General features: G+C 43.2%; 2 protein-coding genes across 4 annotated transcripts; both read left to right on the top strand.

Annotated features, from left to right (window-relative positions):
* The first annotated feature begins 7,546 nt into the window (after nt 1–7,546).
* On the top strand, nt 7,547–10,794 carry LOC127312019 (myb family transcription factor MPH1). Its single transcript, XM_051342501.2, has 5 exons — nt 7,547–7,972; nt 9,182–9,258; nt 9,588–9,949; nt 10,042–10,129; nt 10,372–10,794. Exons 1-5 carry the CDS (start codon nt 7,849–7,851, stop codon nt 10,630–10,632), a joined length of 912 nt encoding a protein of 303 aa, XP_051198461.1. The 5' UTR covers nt 7,547–7,848; the 3' UTR covers nt 10,633–10,794.
* Nucleotides 10,795–18,120: 7,326 nt separating this feature from the next.
* On the top strand, nt 18,121–20,862 carry LOC127312020 (myb family transcription factor MPH1). 3 transcript variants are annotated; one of them, XM_051342502.1, is made up of 4 exons: nt 18,121–18,426; nt 18,807–19,062; nt 19,154–19,250; nt 20,443–20,862. In XM_051342502.1, exons 1-4 carry the CDS (start codon nt 18,231–18,233, stop codon nt 20,695–20,697), a joined length of 804 nt encoding a protein of 267 aa, XP_051198462.1. In that variant the 5' UTR covers nt 18,121–18,230; the 3' UTR covers nt 20,698–20,862. The 3 variants fall into 3 exon arrangements, with proteins under 3 accessions (XP_051198462.1, XP_051198464.1, XP_051198463.1); XM_051342504.1 differs by lacking the exon at nt 20,443–20,862 and adding an exon at nt 19,512–20,434; XM_051342503.1 differs by lacking the exon at nt 20,443–20,862 and adding an exon at nt 19,455–20,434.
* The last annotated feature ends 731 nt before the right edge of the window (nt 20,863–21,593 follow it).

Genomic DNA, 21,593 nt, shown 5'->3' with positions numbered 1-21,593 from the left:
ATGCCGCGTTCTCTCCAATGGTGTCCTCTCCGGCGAGCGAGGCTCTCGCGGGTTGGGGATCGCCTCGAGTTCATGATGCGAGGCAGTGTCTTATTTGAGAGCCTGCGGGATTTGTCTGTGCATGTGCATACGGACCTGGACTCAAGCGGAAGAAAAAAGGAACACGTGTCAAGCGGAGGACCCGGGGGATCGGGAGATTTAATCCCCCGGGGGACGCTCAGCTCTCCCCAATTTATTTCCGTACGTCCATGATGGTCTACGTTCATACTATCGTGTATTGAGATCAAATGAGTGAAAATTCTAGATAAAGGTTACGTCCACTGATAACCCCTACTATCGTTCATACCAAAATTGTCTGGACTTCGAATATTTGAAATCCGAGTTTTAATAGGTATCTATATATACGTGCACACATGCATGTATCACGTGATGGAGTCTCCGATCTTGAAATTCTCATGGAGCAGCAGCATCATCATGCGTGTGTAGGTGCAGACGTGGAAAGTTTGGCGTACGTGTGATATATTGCGTCGCTGTGGAAACTTTGGATTCTTTATCTTTGCAAAAAGGAAAAAGAAGCTAGCTTTGGGGTCTTTACACACAAAAATTCTCTAGCCTCGTACCCGTGGGTATACCCATATCCTGCCCATTTATTGTCAATTTCTTATGCGACACACGTTTACTTCTTGGATTTATGAGTTAGAATATGAGAATGTAATTTTTATATTATGTTAATTGTTATATACTCAACTACCTGTTATTGAGTTGAGATAATTAATTTTTTAATCATTTTTTTATCGATAAATATAAAATTGTAATTGACTAGTGTGCAATTTAACCTACCCACCAGGTATCCAATGTGTACGGATACCCACCGGGTATGGGTATGGGTAAAGTTTTATACCCATGGATACGTGTATGGGTAGAAGTTTGTACCCAGGTATGGTATTGCTCTACTCTACCCATACCCTACCCATTGCCATCCTTACATGTGTGCATGGGCTGGATGCATGTCATACACATGCACGCGAGGGCTGAGCACATGTGCGCGGACGCCGTCGACGCGATCATCTTCTACTTCGGCCAGACAAACACTCTGCATTTTGCCCTGGAGGCGAGTGTACGTGCTTGGATCTTCAGAGCGACGTCTGTGGTTGAAAGTGACATGGGTTCCTTCGCATGCATTGTTGCTGTGGAAGTGGTTGGTTTGACGAGGGGCCTAGCGGCGGCGTGGAGGTCTCACGGTGGTGGGCAAGGCTGCATCGCATGAGGAGTTTCGAGCGGCGCGTTCCCATGGTGTCCGACGTCATGTGGTCGTCGGAAGGGATCGGCGCGGTCGTCGGCGGCCTTGATCGTCGTCTTCTCTGCAGCCTACCGATCGCGTGGGGGATGTTGGCTCTGACTGAATAATGGAGGTGGTCCTAGAGTACCTCTCACATCAAGACAATGATATGCTTGATGCTTGTCCTCCTTGATCTGGCCGGAGTGTCGATTTCCGGAAGACTCCGCCGCCGAACTCCCTTGGGCGTCTTATGCCTGGAGATTGTTGGAACGATCGGTGGTGTGCACCCATATTTTTTTCCATAGAAATTTGGTTCAGGAGGGAGTAGCGCGAAGCTCTGCAGTTTGTTGCCTTCGTGGAACATGTCTTTAGTTCCAAGGTAAAGTCAGACGTGGAGAATGACATCGAAGCCGAGTTCAGAGGACTAGTAATGATAGTTCAAGTAGTGGTGATAAGGAATTTGCTTTGGTGATTTGTGACTTGAAGTAGCGGTAAAGATAAGTGGAGGCGACAACATAGGAGAACTTCATAATCTAAACTTGCAGGGTGAAAATCCAAGGTCTAGCCTTAATTGGTTGTGCCTGACAATGACTTTGTTGAAGGCATTATTTTGTGAGCGCGGATATTCTCCAAGATTAAAACCTATGATCTATGATCAGGGCGACGACAGTGCTTCTACATTGTTTCCTTCTTGGAGTCATATTTTTTTGGAGAAGATGGATTTCTGGTGTTGTTTTGGTGGTGTTTGGTTCGCTGCTACAAAGAACAGATCACTGTAGCGGGATTTTTATTTTATATAGCTCTTCTTCTTTTTTGGTTGTGTATATCCGTACTATCATTAGGGCACTACGTTGTTGCAGAGGCTAGATGTAATTGATATCCCTTTGATATTAATATATACTTTTTATCGAAGAAAATGCAGGGTTCAAGAGGTCATGCCATTCTAACCTGTATCCCCCCTCTATTCTAGGGTTTTGAGAGTCCTACGGTTAAAGCATGAAGTGTTCACAACGAACTTTTCACTTCTAGGGTCTCGAACTACATATCATATAAACTCAGGAAGACAATACTTTCTAAAAGTTTAACTATGTATACAACAATATTTCTATCAGGAGATGCACCACAAGATATACTTTCATAAAGTATTTATTTGATATTGTAGTTATTGATATCCCCTTCCATATATTTGGTCAAACTTAAAAATTGTTTTTTAAATAAATTTGTACCCATGTATTTGGGGGAGGATGAGAGTGTAATAGATTCCTATTACATACAACATCGAAAATGTATTAAATTTGGTTGTCTACAAATCACAATTAATTATGTTGGTTAATTAAACATTTAAAATGTTTACTTTACGCCTTGATGTTGCAAGCATATCCATGTATATTATGACATGGAATATGAACATGAGAGTTTACATACTTATTAGAAACTTCTGTATTGTATTTTTTTTCTCAACCCGGGTGGAAAAATACAATTCCATACATGTTCAATGATTATCTCAACCCGGGCTACCCCTTTTCATTGATTGTTCAACATAAATAGCAATTTCTTACAGTAAAACGTGAGAATGGAAAGGAAGAAGCGAGTCCGGACACTACCAAAAAACTTTCAGTAGTATATAGTACTTAGCAAAAGGCCCTTGAATGTTGTTGTGGCTTTTTTTGGCTTTTGGCTTTGGCAAAAGCCACCAAAAGCACCTAAATAGGTGCTTTTTTTAGCTTTTGGATTTTGGAAGCCAAAAACAAAGATCATATTCTTTTAGCTTCCAAAATCCAAAAGCCAAAAAAAACACCTATTTAGGTGCTTTTGGTGGCTTTTGCCAAAGCCAAAAGCCAAAAAAAGCCACAACAAACACCCCCTAAGTCTAGCTAGCTGGGGAAAGCATTTCAAAAGGCTGCGTCCTTGTCCCTTTCTATAATCTAGATTGAAGAGGGAATGCATCCAAGAATCTGGATTTCACTGTAGATATTGACATAATATGAAAATCTTTTTAAATCTTTTTCCCTAAGAATGTGGTCCCAAAGTCCACAATTCATTTCCCATACGTAGAGAATGCTTTACTTTCTTTGATGGTGACGTCACTAGCTAGCTAATTGCAGTAATGTTGATAGTTAATCGCAAACTGCTACCTTGACTAATTAATAGGGGGTTTTTATCCTGCAAGGTTTCAATGGCAGCCACATGTATAAACTCTTCGATGTAAAGTTCCCATGGGGCGAGAGGAGAAATTAATTTTAGCAGGACATATAGTAACTAGTATATCGATCTGATCCTTGGAACTATCCAAATGACATAATTGTACGACTTTACCTAGTCGTATATTATCAAGGTAGGTTCTATACCTATTCATATTTAGGTCGTGAAAGTGAAAATTGTGCTACTACCCAAACATCCCTTTCCCCAATCAATAACAAGGCAACAAATTCGTTATCAACTTGAACTCTTTGTAGGTCTTGAAAATCGAATTTTCTAAATGAATATATATCCATTTCCACATGCTTTTCTTTTCTCGTGGAAGTGTAAAATTCCAGTAACGGACACTTGTAATTCTACAATGAGGTAATAGCACCACACATACAACAACTTGGGCGATAGGTGCAAAGTAGTACACAAACTTGAAAATTGTGGTGACCTGGTACACTAACTTGTTCTCGGTGCAAAGCAGGTCCAAATTGTCTCAGCGCGTACACGTGGAACTGCTTTCTTTGCACAAAAGCCCTTGAGTTTGACAGAAAATTGGGAAAGTTCTAAAGGTTTCCAAACTCTCTTTTCTTCGACCTGTTACCTCCGCCATCCACGCGACGTGCATGTGCCGATGCCGCATCTCCGGGCACCTCACCGACCGCCGCCGGACCATGATGATAGTAGCTGGGACGGCGATGCTGGTCTTCACTGTCTACCTAGATGCACGCGGGGATCACTGGCGGAGTTAGACCGGCCATGGATCTTGGACAGGCGGTAGCTAGCCAGCTCTGACGCGAACCGTCCATCACGGCTCCACGAGTACGCATGTCCGCGGCTTTGCGCTCGCGTAACTCACGACTTATCATCATGTTACTACAGTGTATACCATGCTAATGCTGGCAGGGTCACCGGCGACAACAGCTATAGCACCTTATTGCACTACGGGACAGGCGCGCGAGACACCGGCGCAACATCTGGTTTAGGCTGCTATTGCGAGGTATAGTATCCTCAGTGGGTCTCCGCGTGCATACTTGGCACTTGATAGAGTAGTGCGAGCACACGCTGTTGATGTCTATGCACGCTTCTATGCTTGTAGACAGTGTTGGGCCTCCAAGAGCAGAGGTTTGTAGAACAGCAGCAAGTTTCCCTTAAGTGAACCACCCAAGGTTTATCGAACTCAGGGAGGTAGAGGTCAAAGATATTCCTCTCAAGCAACCCTGCAATTAAGATACAAGAAGTCTCTTGTGTCCCCAACACACCTAATACACTTGTCAGATGTATAGGTGCACTAGTTCGGCGAAGAGATAGTAAAACACAGGTGGTATAGATGGTGGTAATATTGCAGGAAGTAAAGATGCAGTAAAACAGTAAACAAGCGATGTTTACAGTATTTGGAAACAAGGCCTAGGGATCATACTTTCACTAGTGGACACTCTCAACATTGATCACATAATTAAATAACTTCTCTTCTCTTATGCTACTTTCAAAGACTCTATTGTTGGATAACAAACACCATTCATTGTGTAGGGCTACGAGAGCACCCTCAAGCCGGAGTAAACAAGCTCCACAACGTCATAAAGGAATCACACACGATGCAAACACTGTCACTGTCACACCATGGAGAGTAATTCCGGAGTTCATATTAAAGTAACCCTAGAGTGCATAGTAATAGTTAACTTCATAATCTACAAGAGATCACAATCATAACCTACGCCAAGTACTACATGATGCACACACTGTCCACATTACATCATGAATGAGGAATAGACTACTTTAATAACATCACTAGAGTAGCACATAGATTAATAGTGATACAAAGCTCATGATCACATAAGGATCACATGGGAGAGAGAGATGAACCACATAGCTACCGGTACAGCCCTTAGCCTCGGGGGAGAACTTCTCCCTCCTCATCATGGGAGACAGCAACGGCGATGAAGATGGCGGTGGTGTCGATGGAGATGCCTTCCGGGGGCACTTCCCCGTCCCGGCGGCGTGCCGGAACAGAGACTTCTGTCCCCCGAACTTGGCTTCGCGATGGCGGCGGCTGCGTAACTTTTCTCGTCCCGTGGCTTATCTTTCTAGGATTTTCGAGGCGGAGAGAATATATAGGCGGAAGGGCGGCCTCGGAGGAGCCAGGGGGTGGCCCCCCATAGGCTGGCGCGCCCCCCCCCTTTGGCCGCGCCGCCATATGGGGTGGGGCCCCCAGGGCTCCCCTCTGGTCCCTCTCTGGCTCTCTGGAAGCTTCCGTGAAATATAAGATCGTGGGCATTAATTTCGTCCAATTCCGAGAATATTTCCTGTGTAAGATTTCTGAAACCAAAAACAACAGAAAACATGAACTGGCACTTCGGCATCTTGTTAATAGGTTAGTTCCGGAAAATGCATCAAAACGATATAAAGTATGAATAAAACATGTAGGTATTGTCATAAAACTAGCATGGAACATAAGAAATTATAGATACGTTGGAGACGTATCAGCTATCTACTCGCTTGTTTTCTCATGGATATCCGGCATCGCGTTCACCTGCATCCATACGTTATGTGTTCTCATCTGACACTCCTCTGACCCTCTGTTTTTGTTCATTTCGTCGATCATGTTACGTGCGTGTGTGTCCCCTGTGTTTGTGGCGTTCCTCCACCACTGGACAGCGACGGTGCAAGGAGACATCCGACCGGCAAACATCCTCGTGGAGGACGAGCCGTGCTCCTCCAGCAAGCTCGCCGGCCTCGGCATGCAAAGGCTCGCATACGTGGACCCGTGGCTTGTGGCGGCGGGGGAACTGAGACCGCAGATCGACATGGACGCGTTGAGCGTGGACCTGCCCGGATGGGACATGCATTCCGATGAGCACTACGCGTACCTCTTCTGCAACCGGCTACAGTGAGAGGTGCTTATGCCACTGCACAAGTCCTGGAGCTCCCCAATGAGCACATGGTGTAGGCAAGTGGGACGAGCTCCCCTATCGTGTGTGGCGTCTCTGGCGAGATAAGTCGCGTGTCTTGAGGTGCGCATTGCAGCCCCGTGAGGACAGTATGGCCCGGCGGCGAAGTAATGACGGATTTGGTGCCTGATGCAGGGTGTGAGGTCACAATTTCAAAAACAAAGTTGTATAGGTGTTATTTGAAAAATAACAGTGCCCACGTGTAACCACCAGCGGGATTCGAACTAGTTTTGCACACCGGTAACAAGTTTATGTACCAGTTCATCTCAATTTTCAAGTTCTTGTACTAATTTGCACGCATCATACAAGTTGTTGTATGTCTTGTGTTATTACCTCTTCTACAATAATCCAGAGCACAAATATGTATGTGTGTGTTTTCCATTTCCTTGGGGGAGATCCATGCATTCCAGAGAGTTGAATTGACTACAGAAATTTTCTTGGCTGTGTGCATCTATTGATGCAGAGGCCGGAGCATCTATTGATGCAGAGGCCGGAGCGATGCTCCCATATCGGAAAAAAAAAGAGTTGAATTGACTACAGAAATTTCAGCTTCATCCTCCTCCGATCTTTGAACTAAGTCTATGCAGACTATATATATACGTATGCATCAACGTAATTAAGTTGCTGTACATACTAGTAGTTTTAAATCTTGAATAGGTTTGACAAACCTAGCGATTCCGAGAGTGACACACTATGAATGTTGCAACGTTGAACAAGTTAAATTCACACACGGAACGGACAGCGTTTTTTTTTTTGGCTTTTGTCAAACAGGTGAACTGTTCACATAGGTAGCTGTCACTGCGAGGCCGGAAGACCCAGACAAATGCATCCATCAATAGTGTGAGAGCTTGAGGGATCGATTGGATGCATATCAGCATATGTGATAAAGGAGTATATCCTATATGTGAATGAATTATTATACTAGTTGCTTGCCTGTCTCATGAACATGGACAGACCAACTTTTTCTCGAATTTGAGCTTGTGTTCACTAGCTTAGGTAGACGTCCATACCTTTTCTGAGAGCAAAGTTAGCATGTTTGACTGGACTAGGTCAGAGAAGTCAGACATCTCTCTCGCTCTCTCCCAGCACATACATTCTATCGGGCATATATATAGCACGTTTGTGCACGGTAGTCAACAAACAAGTACTTCAAAAAACTATAGTACCGGCTTCGAGTTCATCATTGTTTGGCCAAACCAAGCTCTCTTTCTCTCTCTCCCTCTACATATATAGTTACTTGATTCTGCAGTTGCATCAATCGTCGTGTGTGTGGCTTGGGATCAGATCGAATTGACGAGCTCTAGCTGCAGGCACTACGGGAGAGACGCAGTGTGCCGACGGTGACTGTGTGCCGACGGTCAGCTCCGTCGCCGGTCGACGAGCGCTTCTGTGCCGACGGCCCCGACATTTGGCCGTGAGGCAGAGAGGAAAAATATGAGAGGGTTCGAAAGGAGAGGCGTCCGGCAGTACAACCGATCTGACGAGCCACGGATGCGGTGGACGGAGGAGCTGCACCGGCAGTTTATCGAGGCTGTCGACTGCCTCGGCGGTCCAGATGGTGAGTTCTTGCTGCTCTCTCTACCTCTCCCTCCCTCTCAAAACAAAAAGCTGCTCTCTCTCTCATCACATGCATGCCGGCCTGCTAATTGCACATTTGCATGTGGATATGAAACTTGATTTCATGAATTTAGACAGCTGGCAGTCTGTTCAAACTTCAAAATCACGGTATGGATCGATTAAAGTCGGTCGTTTCTCCATTCAGTATTGGTTTAGTTGCGTGGTAGGTTAGGCCGGAGTTCGTTCAACTTCAAGCTAGTTCAAGTTCATGGAAGAGGAAAGAAAGAAAACCCCACGTGATACGCATGCAGGATGAAGAACTTTTTAGACAAAAGATAATTTCCTTCTGCAAGTAAACAAATGATACCAACGCCCTTTGGACGGAATTTGTGCATGATGAACTTCGCTCCTCATTTATTAGACGGAATTTGTTGTTTAAGGACGTCACTACAATTTTGGTGCAAACGCTGTGTAAGACCTCTCCCGTCCAAAATTACTGGATATCAAAGATATGCATATGTAGGAGAGGAAAAGATCTGCTAAATGGGGTTGCCAATAGGTTCAGTGTAAGAAGTTTTCACCCTGATCTATCTCCTTCGCCAAACTAATTAACCATTTTCCATCACAACAAAAAACTAAATTTATTTTCTACATGATGGATCGAGATTTACACGGTCCAAACGAGACCAATAACTTTTCTGAATACTACAATGCAAAGGCGTGTAATGGTCAGCTTCCTTCTTCTATACTCCCTCCGATCTATCTAGACAAAGTAGAGTCAACTAATTTAGATAGGAGGAAGTACAAAAAAAATATAGTATTATACATAGGAAACTCTAATCTTGCCCATTTTTTCTCCCTTATTTGTATGGCTCTTAGATGTACTTTTGTTCTCCTCGGCGTCGTTTTGGTAATGAATGGCAGTTGGCCCGTCGTTTTGCCGAAAAAATGTATCATTTATCCCAATTTTGGATAAAACTTTTATACTATCTCTGTTCCATGAAACATGTTGGAAGTTTATCTAAATTCAGACGTATCTAGGCACTATATAATTAAGTTTCGTGGCATGGAGGGGAGTATTATATACATATAGCATAATATTGTTCGTACATGCATCGATCCCAAATCTGGCTATCATAAATCAAACTCTCTCTTGAAAATTTAAGCTGATGTTGACATGCAAATTCTCTTTCAAAAATCTTGTTTGCAGAGGCAACACCGAAGCGAATTCTTCAGCTTATGGGTGAGAAGGGAGTCAGCATATCTCACATCAAGAGCCATCTTCAGGTACGGACTATCCTATACGTTGCAAAAACATTGCAGATTGTGTACCAAAAGGCCATACATATATATATATATATATATATATATATATATATATATATATATATATATATATATATATATATATATATATATATATATATATATATATATATATATATATATATATGTGAATGAACTGTGTTTCTCAAAAAAAAAAAAAAAAAAAATATATATATATATATATATATATATATATATATGTCTTTCATATGCATTAGTCATATATAGCTTTATCCAAGAAACCATGCATGACGCCCTTCTTTCTCTTTCGAAAATTGGTGATCCCACAGATGCACCGATCAAGCTCAAGCAACAACAGTAACAACACGGACACCCCGGCCAACGTGTTTGTGGATCGTCATCAAGATCAATGCGTCGATGATGAGTCAAAAGAATGGAACCAGGCAGCTGCTTCGGACATGAGCAACGCTTCTTGTAAGGTGCGTCGCTGTCGCGGCACCCACCACCACTCGACCTCGCCGCCTTCACTACAGGAATGGGGCTATATGCCGGGGCCGACGGCCGCGCTACGCCGAGTGTCGAAAGGGCAGGCTGGCCTGGCCGGGCCATACGCCGACGGCCCCGACTTTTGGCCGTCGGCGTATAGCCTGGCCGTCGGCGTAGCCTCCCATTCCTGCAGTGCTTACCAAATGTGAGTATAACAATTCGAGTGTGTTAATTCAGCTCTTAAAGTAACGTGCATGTGCATAACTGAGATGCTGATCGAACATGCTGGTTGTACAGACCGTCCATCGAGGAAGTTCTCAGAAGTTGGGAGCAGAGTAGAGAGCGCCCGCCATGGAACTCGAGCATGCTAATCACCACAGAGAAGGTAATATTCTCAGTTTTTATTTATGCAACTAAAAATGAATAAACATATCCAGAGGAAGCAAAGCTTCCAATTAATTACCATTATTCGATCATACATATGCATGCTTGTATATATGTATGTTCTCTTCAATCTTTTTTTGTTAATTATCTTAGTTTGTTTGGTGGCAGGCCCAAGATTCTGCCAAACTATTACTCCCATATATACTCGCTGAAATGTATTGACTATTGTACTTGTCACTGCAGGCGATCGGCTGGCCGTGTCACGCTGATTGCAAGACGCGTCAGAAGAAGCAGACGGCGGCGGTGTGTGACCTGACGCTGTCCATCGGCGGCCCGGGGGAGGATGAGGCGGACGCGAGCAGCGACATTGACGGCTCGAGCATGACTACTGAGGAGGCCGCCGCGCCGGTGAGGGATCGAGGAGCCCGTGACCTCCACCGCTCCACTTGTCTGAACCTAGACCTGAACCTCGACCTCGCCGTCCCATCTTCTTGGCTCGCCTGACCTGAGAAGCTGTGCTACGCCCTATGTAAATGCGTAGAGCTGTCTTTGTATACATCGTATGTACATATCGATGTATATATTGTAGATCGTACGTGCTAGCATTATTTCGAAATATTTTTTGATAGCCATATCATTTGAGAGGAGTATGCCACTATACATGCATGCATGAGTCATGAGTGCGTATACTATCTATGGCTCCTTTTTCTATTAGTCTGGTTCGGATTATAGATGGACTTCCGACAAAAAGAAAGAGCCGAGAGAAGAGAACTTTGGCCGGGTGAGGAACTTTGTCCCTTCTCTTGACCTGTCCTGTGACAGTATACGAGAGAAAAGAAAGAGCTGAGAGAAAAAAAAAACTGGTGAATCAAAACAAGGCAAAAATCCTGCATGTACGACAAACATAGATGGACACATGGAAGAAATGATAGATAGATCAGCACATGCCCCATATGACGACGAAGAACCCATGGGGACGAGCTTTGTGCCGAGTGTCGTGTGGTTGTCGAGAGCATTCTATCGGTCAACCCACATGCTAAACCGTCCGCATGAGGGGACGGTTGTGGCGGTGCAAGGTGCTGATGCTCAGCTTCTTCTTTGGAAGGAAATCCGCATGTGCGAGGCATGCGTGCTGGAAGCGGTTCTTGATGGAGTTCATCAGCGTCGGCGAAGAGTCGCCGGAGCTATCCTGGGTGAAAGAAGCCACTCCATGTCGGGAAGCTTTGCTCTTCTTCGACTTTCAATCCTCTGCGCGAGGATCTTCACCAACCCCACTCCGGGAGGCAACGCCAGCGACGCCCCAAGTGGCATGTTCCCCGGCGGCGACGACGGTGCCCGGAGGTGGTGGTTCCAGATCGGCGGCGGCGACCAAGTACCTGATCGCGTTTTCGCGAATAGATCTAGGGTGTTGGTTGTAAAAAGTCAGTCCTGTGATGTATTTTCCTTTTCCTCTAGGGGGCTGCTTGTAAACTTGTACCGTCCGCTCGTTTAATCAAAGCTTCCAGGCCCTTCGGGGCCATTCCCTTTCAAAAAAAAAAAAAAACCGTCCGCATACAAAAACACTTGGATTAACGGAGAAGGCTGGAGAACAATATCCCTTCCGAGTGCCTCATGCCGGCACACTCAGCACACGTGAGAGACTCGGCAAACACACCCCTTTGTCGATATCACCGCACACCACAGGAAAGTATGTGGTGCACCCAATGTAATTACACCTAACATGCAGAACGTAAAAGTGTCGTCTAGCTTTTTCTGAAGTGATGAAATTGATTTTTTTTGTAAAGCAGCTCCAAGGAACGGAAAACCCGTGCACAAACATAGAAGACCGCCTACACTCCATGTTTCACGTACCTGCACGCTAGCTTTCTAGGAATCCATGGATTTTTGTGTTGTCTTCCTGCCAAATTTTGTTGTAATCGTGCCAGATTTAAAATAAATGTCAACTTTCCCTTGATCATGTTTTGGGAAAATAGTGTGGTTATCTTTCGTTTTCATGCGATTTCGAACCGGTGCCCCGTCATGCCTGTTATGTCAACACGGCATGTCTTTGTGTACTGTCAAGATAGGACACTAGGCAAAGAGCTATTTTACTTGTACCTTCCAGAAGGGACTAGGCAAATAACATCCGCACTAAGTAAACATCTGGCGGAAAAACTCCCACCCTTCTCCGAATGTATTTTGACATAAAATCTTTGCCACGTGGCATCTTACTTTGTGAGTGTCGTGGTGAGACAGTCGGCAAGCCCCTTTGCCGTTTAGTTTTCGGTGCCGAGTGTATTTATTTATTATACTGTGTGTTATTTCTCTACCTATTGTCCGTAAACGGTGCAATTTTGTTTGAGGTGCACCCTACTCCGACAATTGGCATAGGTGCGCTTTGCCGAGTACACTAAAAAACACTCAGCACAGGTGATTGTACACGACATGGATGCAACTTACTGTAATGATATTGGTGAGGGCACCCACAATGCTCCACCGTGGAGTGTATCTAATTTTCCGGCTAGGAGAAATGATGAGGTGGAGGGAGAATTAATGAAGATCGTATCCTCATTGGGACTGCCCTTAGTAACATATGTTATAGTATCATGCAAAATGATATTTATTAGGTTATAAACTTATTTTGTCTTGACAAAGATGATGTTATGATAACATAGCAAGTTACCGGTTCCTCAAAAAAAAAAACATAGCTAGTTACCACACAAACATCTTTCTCCTCATTTAATGACATGTCATAATGTCCATGTGGCATTGCATGTAGTTGCATGTTGCTAGCTATGTTACTTCTACTAGGATTAGTCTAAGTCAACAAGCATTTCAAAGGACCGGAAGATCGTTTCACATTCCATATCCGGGAACAAACATAATCCCTAGACAGGAGAAAAAATTGACATGTCGACATGCATGAATCGCCGGCGCATATATGTGGTCAAAAGAACTTTGAACAATAACATGAATGTACGTGGTTGACTTTGCCCATTCTCCAATCGTCAAATCTTCAGACTTCAGACTTTCACGTTTATCAGTTTTTTTTTTTTTAAATTAACCGGCCATCAGAGGCAAAAATTTCAGGAATGTCGGTGATCTTCTCAGGAAACTGCCACAATATGCCGTTAGAAAACACAAGACACATTTGATTACCGTACACGATGGCCTACGTTAAATACTATTGAGAGCAAATAAGCGAAAATTCTAGAGACACTGCAGGAAACGGACAAGGTGGCCGTCGGCATACGCCCATTTGGCCGTCGCCGTAGCCTATCTTAACGGCAGTCGTCGGCATAGCCCGTTGGCATCTCAAGGCGTCAGGCCAGCCCAGTTTGCCCTCTATCAGTGTAGGAAAAGCCGTCGGTGTAGGAAAAGCCGCCGGCTTCGCTGGATAGATGGGCCCCATATCGATGGCTAACGGCCATTTGGGTACGCTGTCGGCCTAGCTTTTTTTCATTTTTTTTCATTTTTTTTCATTTTTTTCAAAAATTTCAAAATATTTGAATTGTTTGACTCGTTAACCGCACAAGAGACATCTTTAATTCTAAGCATAATCTTTGGTCAAATTGCTTACACGTGGTTAAACTTCCTGATTCAACACACTTAACTTTTTCCTCTTTCAGGATGAACTTCCGGCAGAGAAGTTATACTTTGTTGATAATTATACCCTATCAATCGTATTAACCCTTATGCCATGAAGTCACCCATCTTTATTTTTTGAATTCCAAACAATTATTTGAATAAAGAACAATATATAAGTAATAATAAATCTTGAATTCAAATAACAATAAAATCTTGTATTGAAATACTTTTAAAAAAATCATGAAAATCTAAAATCCGAAAAAAACTCCTTTTTTATTTTTATTTTGAGGATTCTAAAAAAATGGTAAACGGCCGTAGGCGGTTGAAATCGGATGTAACTTTACCGAAACATGACGCCATTTTGCAAGAAAGTCGAAATTCATGTCTGTTAATTTTCCTTACAACTAGATGACATAACACATGAACATCTCAAAGGATTTTATTTTTAATTTTTTTTATCATTTTCATTTATTTTTTGAAAACTAAAAAGAATATCCGGGGGTGGGGCTGGGGGTGCTGGGGCAAAATCTGGCCGACACTTATCATGGGAGACCCTACAATTGGTGAAGAAAATATAAAAATAATTGATATTAATAAATAAATGAGTATAAATATATGCCTACACAAAAATGGAGAGCAAAAAAAGAATACATCTAGGCCAACGGCATAGTGTTGACATCGTCGCCTCTCTGTCACGGTGTCCCAGCCTACGCCGACAACATTTGTATGCCGACGGTCAGCCATGCCATGCGCCGATGGCTTAACCTACGCCGACGGTTGCCGTCGGCCCAACGTTCCCTACACCGATTACGTACATGGGCCGACGGCCGTGTTGTTGGGGTGCCCGAGCTTAGGGCCTACGCTAACGGCCGCCGCCGGTGTAGGTTATGACCGTCGGCAGATTGTCCGTTTCCTGTAGTGAGAAAGGTTCCGAGCTTGTCTTAATTTTGTATCTTACACGTATACAATTGATCAACATTCTAATTTTGAATTTCATAGGTAAGTATACACATGTATTATTCGAAAATGTTTAAAAAGCTTGCAGCATCCGCGTACGTGCAGACATGGAAAGCTTGTGTGTGAGATAATGCGGCGTCGTAGAAGCTTTGGAGTCATTCCAAAAAGAAGAAGAAGCAGAAGCTTTCTAGTCTTTTACAAAAAAATGAAGAACCAGAAAAGGTAGAGGCTTTGGAGTTTGGAAGTATGCGGATATGTGATGCCGTCCGGAAGGCATGCTATGGTGCATTTTTAGACTCGGCAGCTAGCTAGGGATAAAGTCACGAGTTGGTAGGATTGAGAATTCGCATCCAATACACTACCAGGTGCACGTGCGTCCACCTAATCGAAAAGTTTGTACTATGAGTGCATCAAATTCCATCGAGTTACGTGCGTTCCCAAGCGACTAGACTAGTTTATAGACAGAGTACTTGTAAGTACATGCTTGTCTCTATAGAGAATTAATCGAGAATCACACGGAAGAAAATTAGAATGTGGACTCAGCGTGTTGTCCGATGGCGGCCGTCCATGCCGAATTGCCGAGCTAGGGAGAAGAGAGAATAGTGTGGTACACGTTTGATTGGAGACTTGGGCGAAAAGCGGAATGACGGCCGAAAAGTACATATGAGCGTCCGCTATCAAGCTGAAAATAGACACGTGACTATTTAAGCGTTGGCTTCGGAGAGTAATTAGCTGGTTGATTAGCATGGAGTCTAGATCAATTAATGTGGTCACATCATTCGTCTTATGGCCGTATATATTTCTAGTTCGTATACTTTCTCTGTTTTAAGCAAGTGTCACAATTTTTTTGCTGAAAACGAATGTATTACAAACTAAAATACGTCTAGATATATTTTTATTTAAACAAATTTGCGACAATAATTCTGAAACAGAAGTAGTAGTTAGGACTCAGGATTGTGCACTCTTCCCATTCTCCTACGTTGTGTGAGATCTATAGAAGAATTAGCAGCACGCCAGCACGTATAGTAGGGAAGAACGCGTACAGCAGAAATATACAAAAGGTAACTTATTGTGATCCAGCTTATATATGCATAATTCCATGAAAGTTAAAGACGTTGGCACCGCCTTTGGTCCCATGACGATGACTGCGAAATAGTACGACCTAGACTTTGTTAATCCAAACACCATGCATTGAGACTTTAATCCACACTCCACGTAGTGGCATCGTCTTACACACACAAGTCAGCTAGCACGACTAGTAGTCTAGTGCACACACATGTTTCTTGCTCGACAGGCATAGCTCATCCAATTACCTAGTTTCATCCCAACTTCGCGAGTGATGGTCATGAATAGTAGATAGATACCATATGCATGCGTAAGTAAATGGCATATGGTGATATTTTTGCTTACACTTAGTGGACGAGCTTGTCTCAGTAAATGAAACGGTTAAGTTTCTTCTACTGTCCTAGCATTTTCCGCGTGCAAATTATTGGTCACTTGGCAACAACGATGGTATGCCGAGTGCTATTAAATTACACCCGGCAATAGGCATGCACTCGGCAAGAATCATGAATGTCGAATGTTTTCTTGAAGGTGCTGGGCAAAAAACATCACCTATGCTGAGTGTTGACATGGGGAACTCATCAAAACGGATAGACACGTGTCTCTTTATGTCGTACCTATCGGGACACTCATGGTGTCATGCTACTTGTTGAGTGCCCTATCAGTGTTTGTCGAGTGTCCACTCGACAAATATTTTAAAACACGAGAAGAGAAAAGTAAGAAGTGAGTTTGGACACCAGCAGAACCCCTAGAATGATATGTCTAGCTAGCTAGGGAAAGCATTTCAAAAGGTCGCGTCATTGTTCCTATCTACAATCTAAGCTGAGCTAGGATCGAGTGCATCCGTGAATCTGAATTTCGCTGATCGAGATGTCGACCGATGCAAACCTTTTTTATATTTTTCTGAATAATGTGGCCCTAAAGTACATAATTCATTTTATATATATCGAAAATGTTGCATTGTATTTGATGGTGACGTCGCTAGCTAGCTAGCTAGGTGCAGTAACGCTGATAGGTAATCATATGAACTGCTACCTTGACTAATTGGTAGCGTTTTTTTTTATCTTGCAATGTTCCAATAGTAGCCACAAGTATAAACTCTTTATTGATAAATTCACATGCGAAGAGGAGAAATTTTGGCAGCACATATATCGATCTGATCCTTGGAACTATTCAAGTGATCATAATTATGCGACTTTACCAAAGGTAGGCTATATATATATACTTAATTAGGTCGAGTTTTTCTCCAGGGTCCTCTATGCTTAATTTTCGGACCCCTGTGTAATTCCTTGTATCCCCTTAGGTCTGCTTGTACTCCAGATTTTTTAATAGCAGCATTTTATCGGGTGGGTCCAACCGATGACCGTTCAAAAAAAAAAGTGAAAATTCTAGATAGACATCTCTTTCTCCAATCAATAGAAGGCAACAATTTGATTTATTACCAACTTGAATTCTGTGGTTCTTGATATCGACTTTTCTAGGCGAATATGTTCATTTCTACATGTTTCCACACACGCCTTTTCTCTAGCGCGAGAAGTAGTGTAAGAGTCCAGCAATGGCCACAAAAGTATTTAGTCAAATAGCTAGAATTCCACTGAGTACTTATAGGTTAGTTTCCTATTTCCTTGGAGACACCGGATTGAGTTGGGTTGACTTTTACATTATTCAGCTTCATGTCGATCTACCTGTGAATCAAGTCTACACAGACAATATACATATGTATGTATCCACGCAGTTAAGTTGGTATACATACTACTCTCGTTCACTAATATACAACCTTTTACTAGCTTTTTTCGTTAATGCATGCAACTAGACGCATTTTAGGGTAGGTTTACTCGTTTTGATCCTATCTAGTCCACTTCAAAATATTCAAAAGATTGTAGATTAATGAACATACGAAGTAGTAGTTTTCATAAATATTGTCAAACCTAGCGACAGAGACGGTGACATATAATCAATGCTGCGATGTTGAACAAGTTGAATTGAATCACATACGAAATGGACACCATTTTCGTTTTTGTCAAACAGGTGAACTGTTCATATTGCTGTCACTGTACAGCAACAGACCCAGAGCTTTGCAGGAAGAGACCCGGACAAAGGAATTAATGATGTGAGCTTGATGGATGGATCATATCCGTGCGTATATTTGTGATTAATATATACTTACGTGTGAAGGAATGAACTTGGATGTCTCGTGGATATGGGCAGGATGCCAACTTCTCGAATTCGAGCTTGTGTTCGCTAGCTTGGCTACCTTTCTGAGAGCAAGTGAGTATGTTTGACTGGACTAGGTCAGAGAAGTCACACATCTCGATCTCTCACTCCCTCTCTGATTACACACATTCTATCGGGCACATTATATAGTACGTCTGTGCACGGTAAGCAACAAACATGTACTTTAAAAATAGTACTCCTAGCTAAGAGTTCATCACTGTTTTGACAAACTAAACTTCTCTCTCTCTCCCCCTGGGAACCTCCTCCCTCCCTCTCCCTCTCTGGCTCTCCTTTACATATATATGCACTTGATTCTGAGAAGGATCAGTCAAAGTGTGTGTACCAGAAGCTCTAGCTGCAAGGAGAGAGGAAATATGAGAGGATTTGAGAGGAGAGGCGTCCGGCAGTACAACAGGTCCGACGAGCCGAGGATGCGGTGGACGGAGGAGCTGCACCGGCAGTTCATCGAGGCCGTAGACTGCCTCGGCGGCGCTGATGGTGAGTTCTTGCCTCCCTCTCTCTCATGGAATCTCGCATGTACTCTTTCTCTCTCTGTGCATGCTTGCATACCGGCTAAGGGCTTGTGATACAAAGCATTTACAAAGGAATTTTGTAGGATTCTTACCTATTAAATAAAGTCATCCAATTTACAAATTTACTGCTCTCCCTATTATGTTGCTCCTTCGTGTGTTTCTATGCATGGGTCTGTTTATCTATGAATGCTTGTGTCTTTTGTCGAAAAACATGTTCTTCTCGGCGTCGGTGTTGCATTTTGGCAATCAAAATGGGAGCTTTCCTGCCGTTTTACCAGAATAGATATCATTGCAAATGATATCTGGTACTGACACATATATTCTCTTCGCAAATCTTGTGTGCAGAGGCAACTCCGAAGCGGATTCTTCAGCTGATGGGCTTGAAGGGAGTCAGCATATCCCACATCAAGAGCCATCTTCAGATGTATAGATCAAGCTCTAGCTCTAGCAACAACAACAGTCCACCCAATGGGCCCCTGGATCGTCGTGAAGATCACTGCGCTGATGGGAACAGCACGGCGGCACTGGTCCCAGACCAGATCAACGCTTGTTACGCCGTGCCTCGCCACGGCGTCCACCACTCCTCGTCTCCGTACCAAATGTGAGTGTCAAAATAGATTATCAATCTAGTTCTCGGTTTTTCCCACATGTATAGCTGTGTTATTGAACACGGTACTTGGATCGCTGTGCAGACCACCGTCGATCGAAGAAATTCTCAGTACCTGGGAGGAGAGTAAAGGGCGTCTTCCATGTAAATCAAGTAACAACATACTGATTACAGCACAGAAGGTAATACTAGCAATTTAGTATACTTCTTTTTCCCGCTAGAGACAAACATGAATTAAACATAGTACGTACATCGATCGGTAGGGAGCTGCAACTATAAAAATCTATGAACAAATCCAGATTCAAGAGGAAGCAAAGGTTGCTGAATCCATCATCCTTCTTTAGCGCCCTTCATATTTTCATATATGCGTTTTGTTTCTTCTCTAGCTCGCAAACAATCTTCCACCTCACTCCCCTCACCATCCCGCTGGGGTTCTTTCAAAGGATGAAGAAAATGGAGCGAGGTTTCTTAGGGGCGGGCACAAGAGAAATATCCGGAGGAAAATGCAAAATCAAATGGGAGAGTATTCTTCGTCTTTGACCTACAAGGCGCAATTTATGGCCCCACGAATTCTTTCATGAATAAGATGGTGTGGAAGGATTGGGCTCCATCCAAGATAAAATTATTTGCTTGCCTAACCACTCAAAATAGTATATGGACAGCGGGCTGCCTTGAGAAGAGAGGATGGACTAATTGCGGCCTTTGTCCTCTTTGCAAGCAAACCTAAGAGACGAAGGTGCAAATCTTCTCCTATTGTCCCTACACCAAGCACCTATGGAGCATGGTGAAAGATTTGATAGGGTACCATGCTATTCGGATCCATGATTGGTCCATTGACCTCTCCACTACGTCAAATAGGAAGTCAGTGACATCGTTAACCATGCTCATTAGTTGGACAATATGGAAAAAAAACGCAAGGGTTTATTCAAAACAAGTCCACTTCCCTGCCTATTCTACTTGAGATCATTAAGAAAAAGTCTAGGCTTTGGGTCACTGCGGGTGCCAAAAATTTGAGTATTGTAATGTCAGGAGAGAAATCCCTTTTTTGTAACTTTTGTAAAGCATTTTGTCATGTCATGACACTTTTTCTCAAATAATGGAATGAGGTAAATGTTTTGCCTCCATTTCAAAAAACAGGTTATCTAGCTAGAAGCTTCATTTTTTGTAATCTTAATTAGTTCGTTAGGTGTCAGCCACGCACCAGACTCGGTCAAACTTTGTTTGCCATATACTAACTGTCGTGTATTGACTATCCATGGGATATATGCTCTTGTAAACCAAGATTCTTAATTAGTAGGATAAGTGTATTAGCAGTGAAACTTATTAATTAACCGTGTTGAGTGCTGACATGACTTACTATGTACATCATTGTAGGAAATCGTCTGGCCATCTCAGTGTAGCAATACAGTTCAAATCAAGAATTGGACGGCTACAGGGTGTGACCTGACATTGTCGATCGGCAGCCAGTGGGAGGAGGAGGTTGTTACGACGAGCAGCAACGACAAAGACAGAACCACGACAATTGAGGAGTCCGCGCCGCCGGCAAGGGATCGAGCCGGTCTAAACCTTGATCTTAATCTAAACTTCAACCTCAACCTCTCCGTCTCATCTTCTTCTTGGCTCACCTAACCTTATCGATGTATGGAGGTAACCAATGGGATAGCTAGACCCCGTGTAGATATGTAGATTGGCTCACCACCTGCGCAATGTATGCCGACTTCTTTGATGTCACAATTATTTGGAGCATAACAAGATGATTATGTGAGCTCTTAGATGCCACATTTCTTTGATGTTTCATTTTTTGCATTCATTGTGCTAATGCAATTATTTGATGTTACATATTAAGTATACCCATGACAAGTATGCCCAAGTCCGAAGCCATATTTTTTTACTTTCAACAATTGTTGGGACTTTCTCAAGGGTCATTTGAAATGGGAGTCGAGGAATAATGAGGAGTTGCACTCCTTCTTTTGAAGAACATGCAGATGAGAGAACTAGAGATGGAGATAGTAACGAAGGAAGAGGTAGGACTGTAGGAGTCCTAGTAAGGGATCTAGTAGTCGTAAGAAGGAGGGGAGTAAGGGGGCCAAGGATAAGTTGAAGAGATACGCTGAGGTGGGTTCCATGAGGGCCAAGCTAGATGATATGATCAAGACAATGAAGGATATGTTCAAGCAGGATCTTCAATCTAGTTTGGATCTTTACAATAAGAAACATTAATAGGAGGAGTGGTACACATGGTGATGGGAGGCAATGAAACTAAGGGTGAAGAGGCTGGAGGAGCACGAGGTCTGTATGGAGAAAATTGAGGTGCAATACTACCTTTGAGGAGGATATGATTTCCCTTGATGAGACATGTTAAAGCAAGAAGCTATCAAAATGAAGCAAGAGACCGACAAGGATATGTGTTGCAACTTACTCAAGATAGCAAGTTTACAATGATGGATCCGAGTGGGATGGATGAGAAGGCAAGAGCCTTTTAGGAGATCACTCGTTTAGAGATCCTAGTTTCGAAGAGTGCACCA

Source organism: Lolium perenne, chromosome 7, assembly GCF_019359855.2.
Source record: "Lolium perenne isolate Kyuss_39 chromosome 7, Kyuss_2.0, whole genome shotgun sequence".
Lineage (NCBI taxonomy): Eukaryota > Viridiplantae > Streptophyta > Magnoliopsida > Poales > Poaceae > Lolium > Lolium perenne.
The sequence above is the reverse complement of the archived record's forward strand: the minus strand, read 5'-3'. Positions and strand labels throughout refer to the sequence as shown.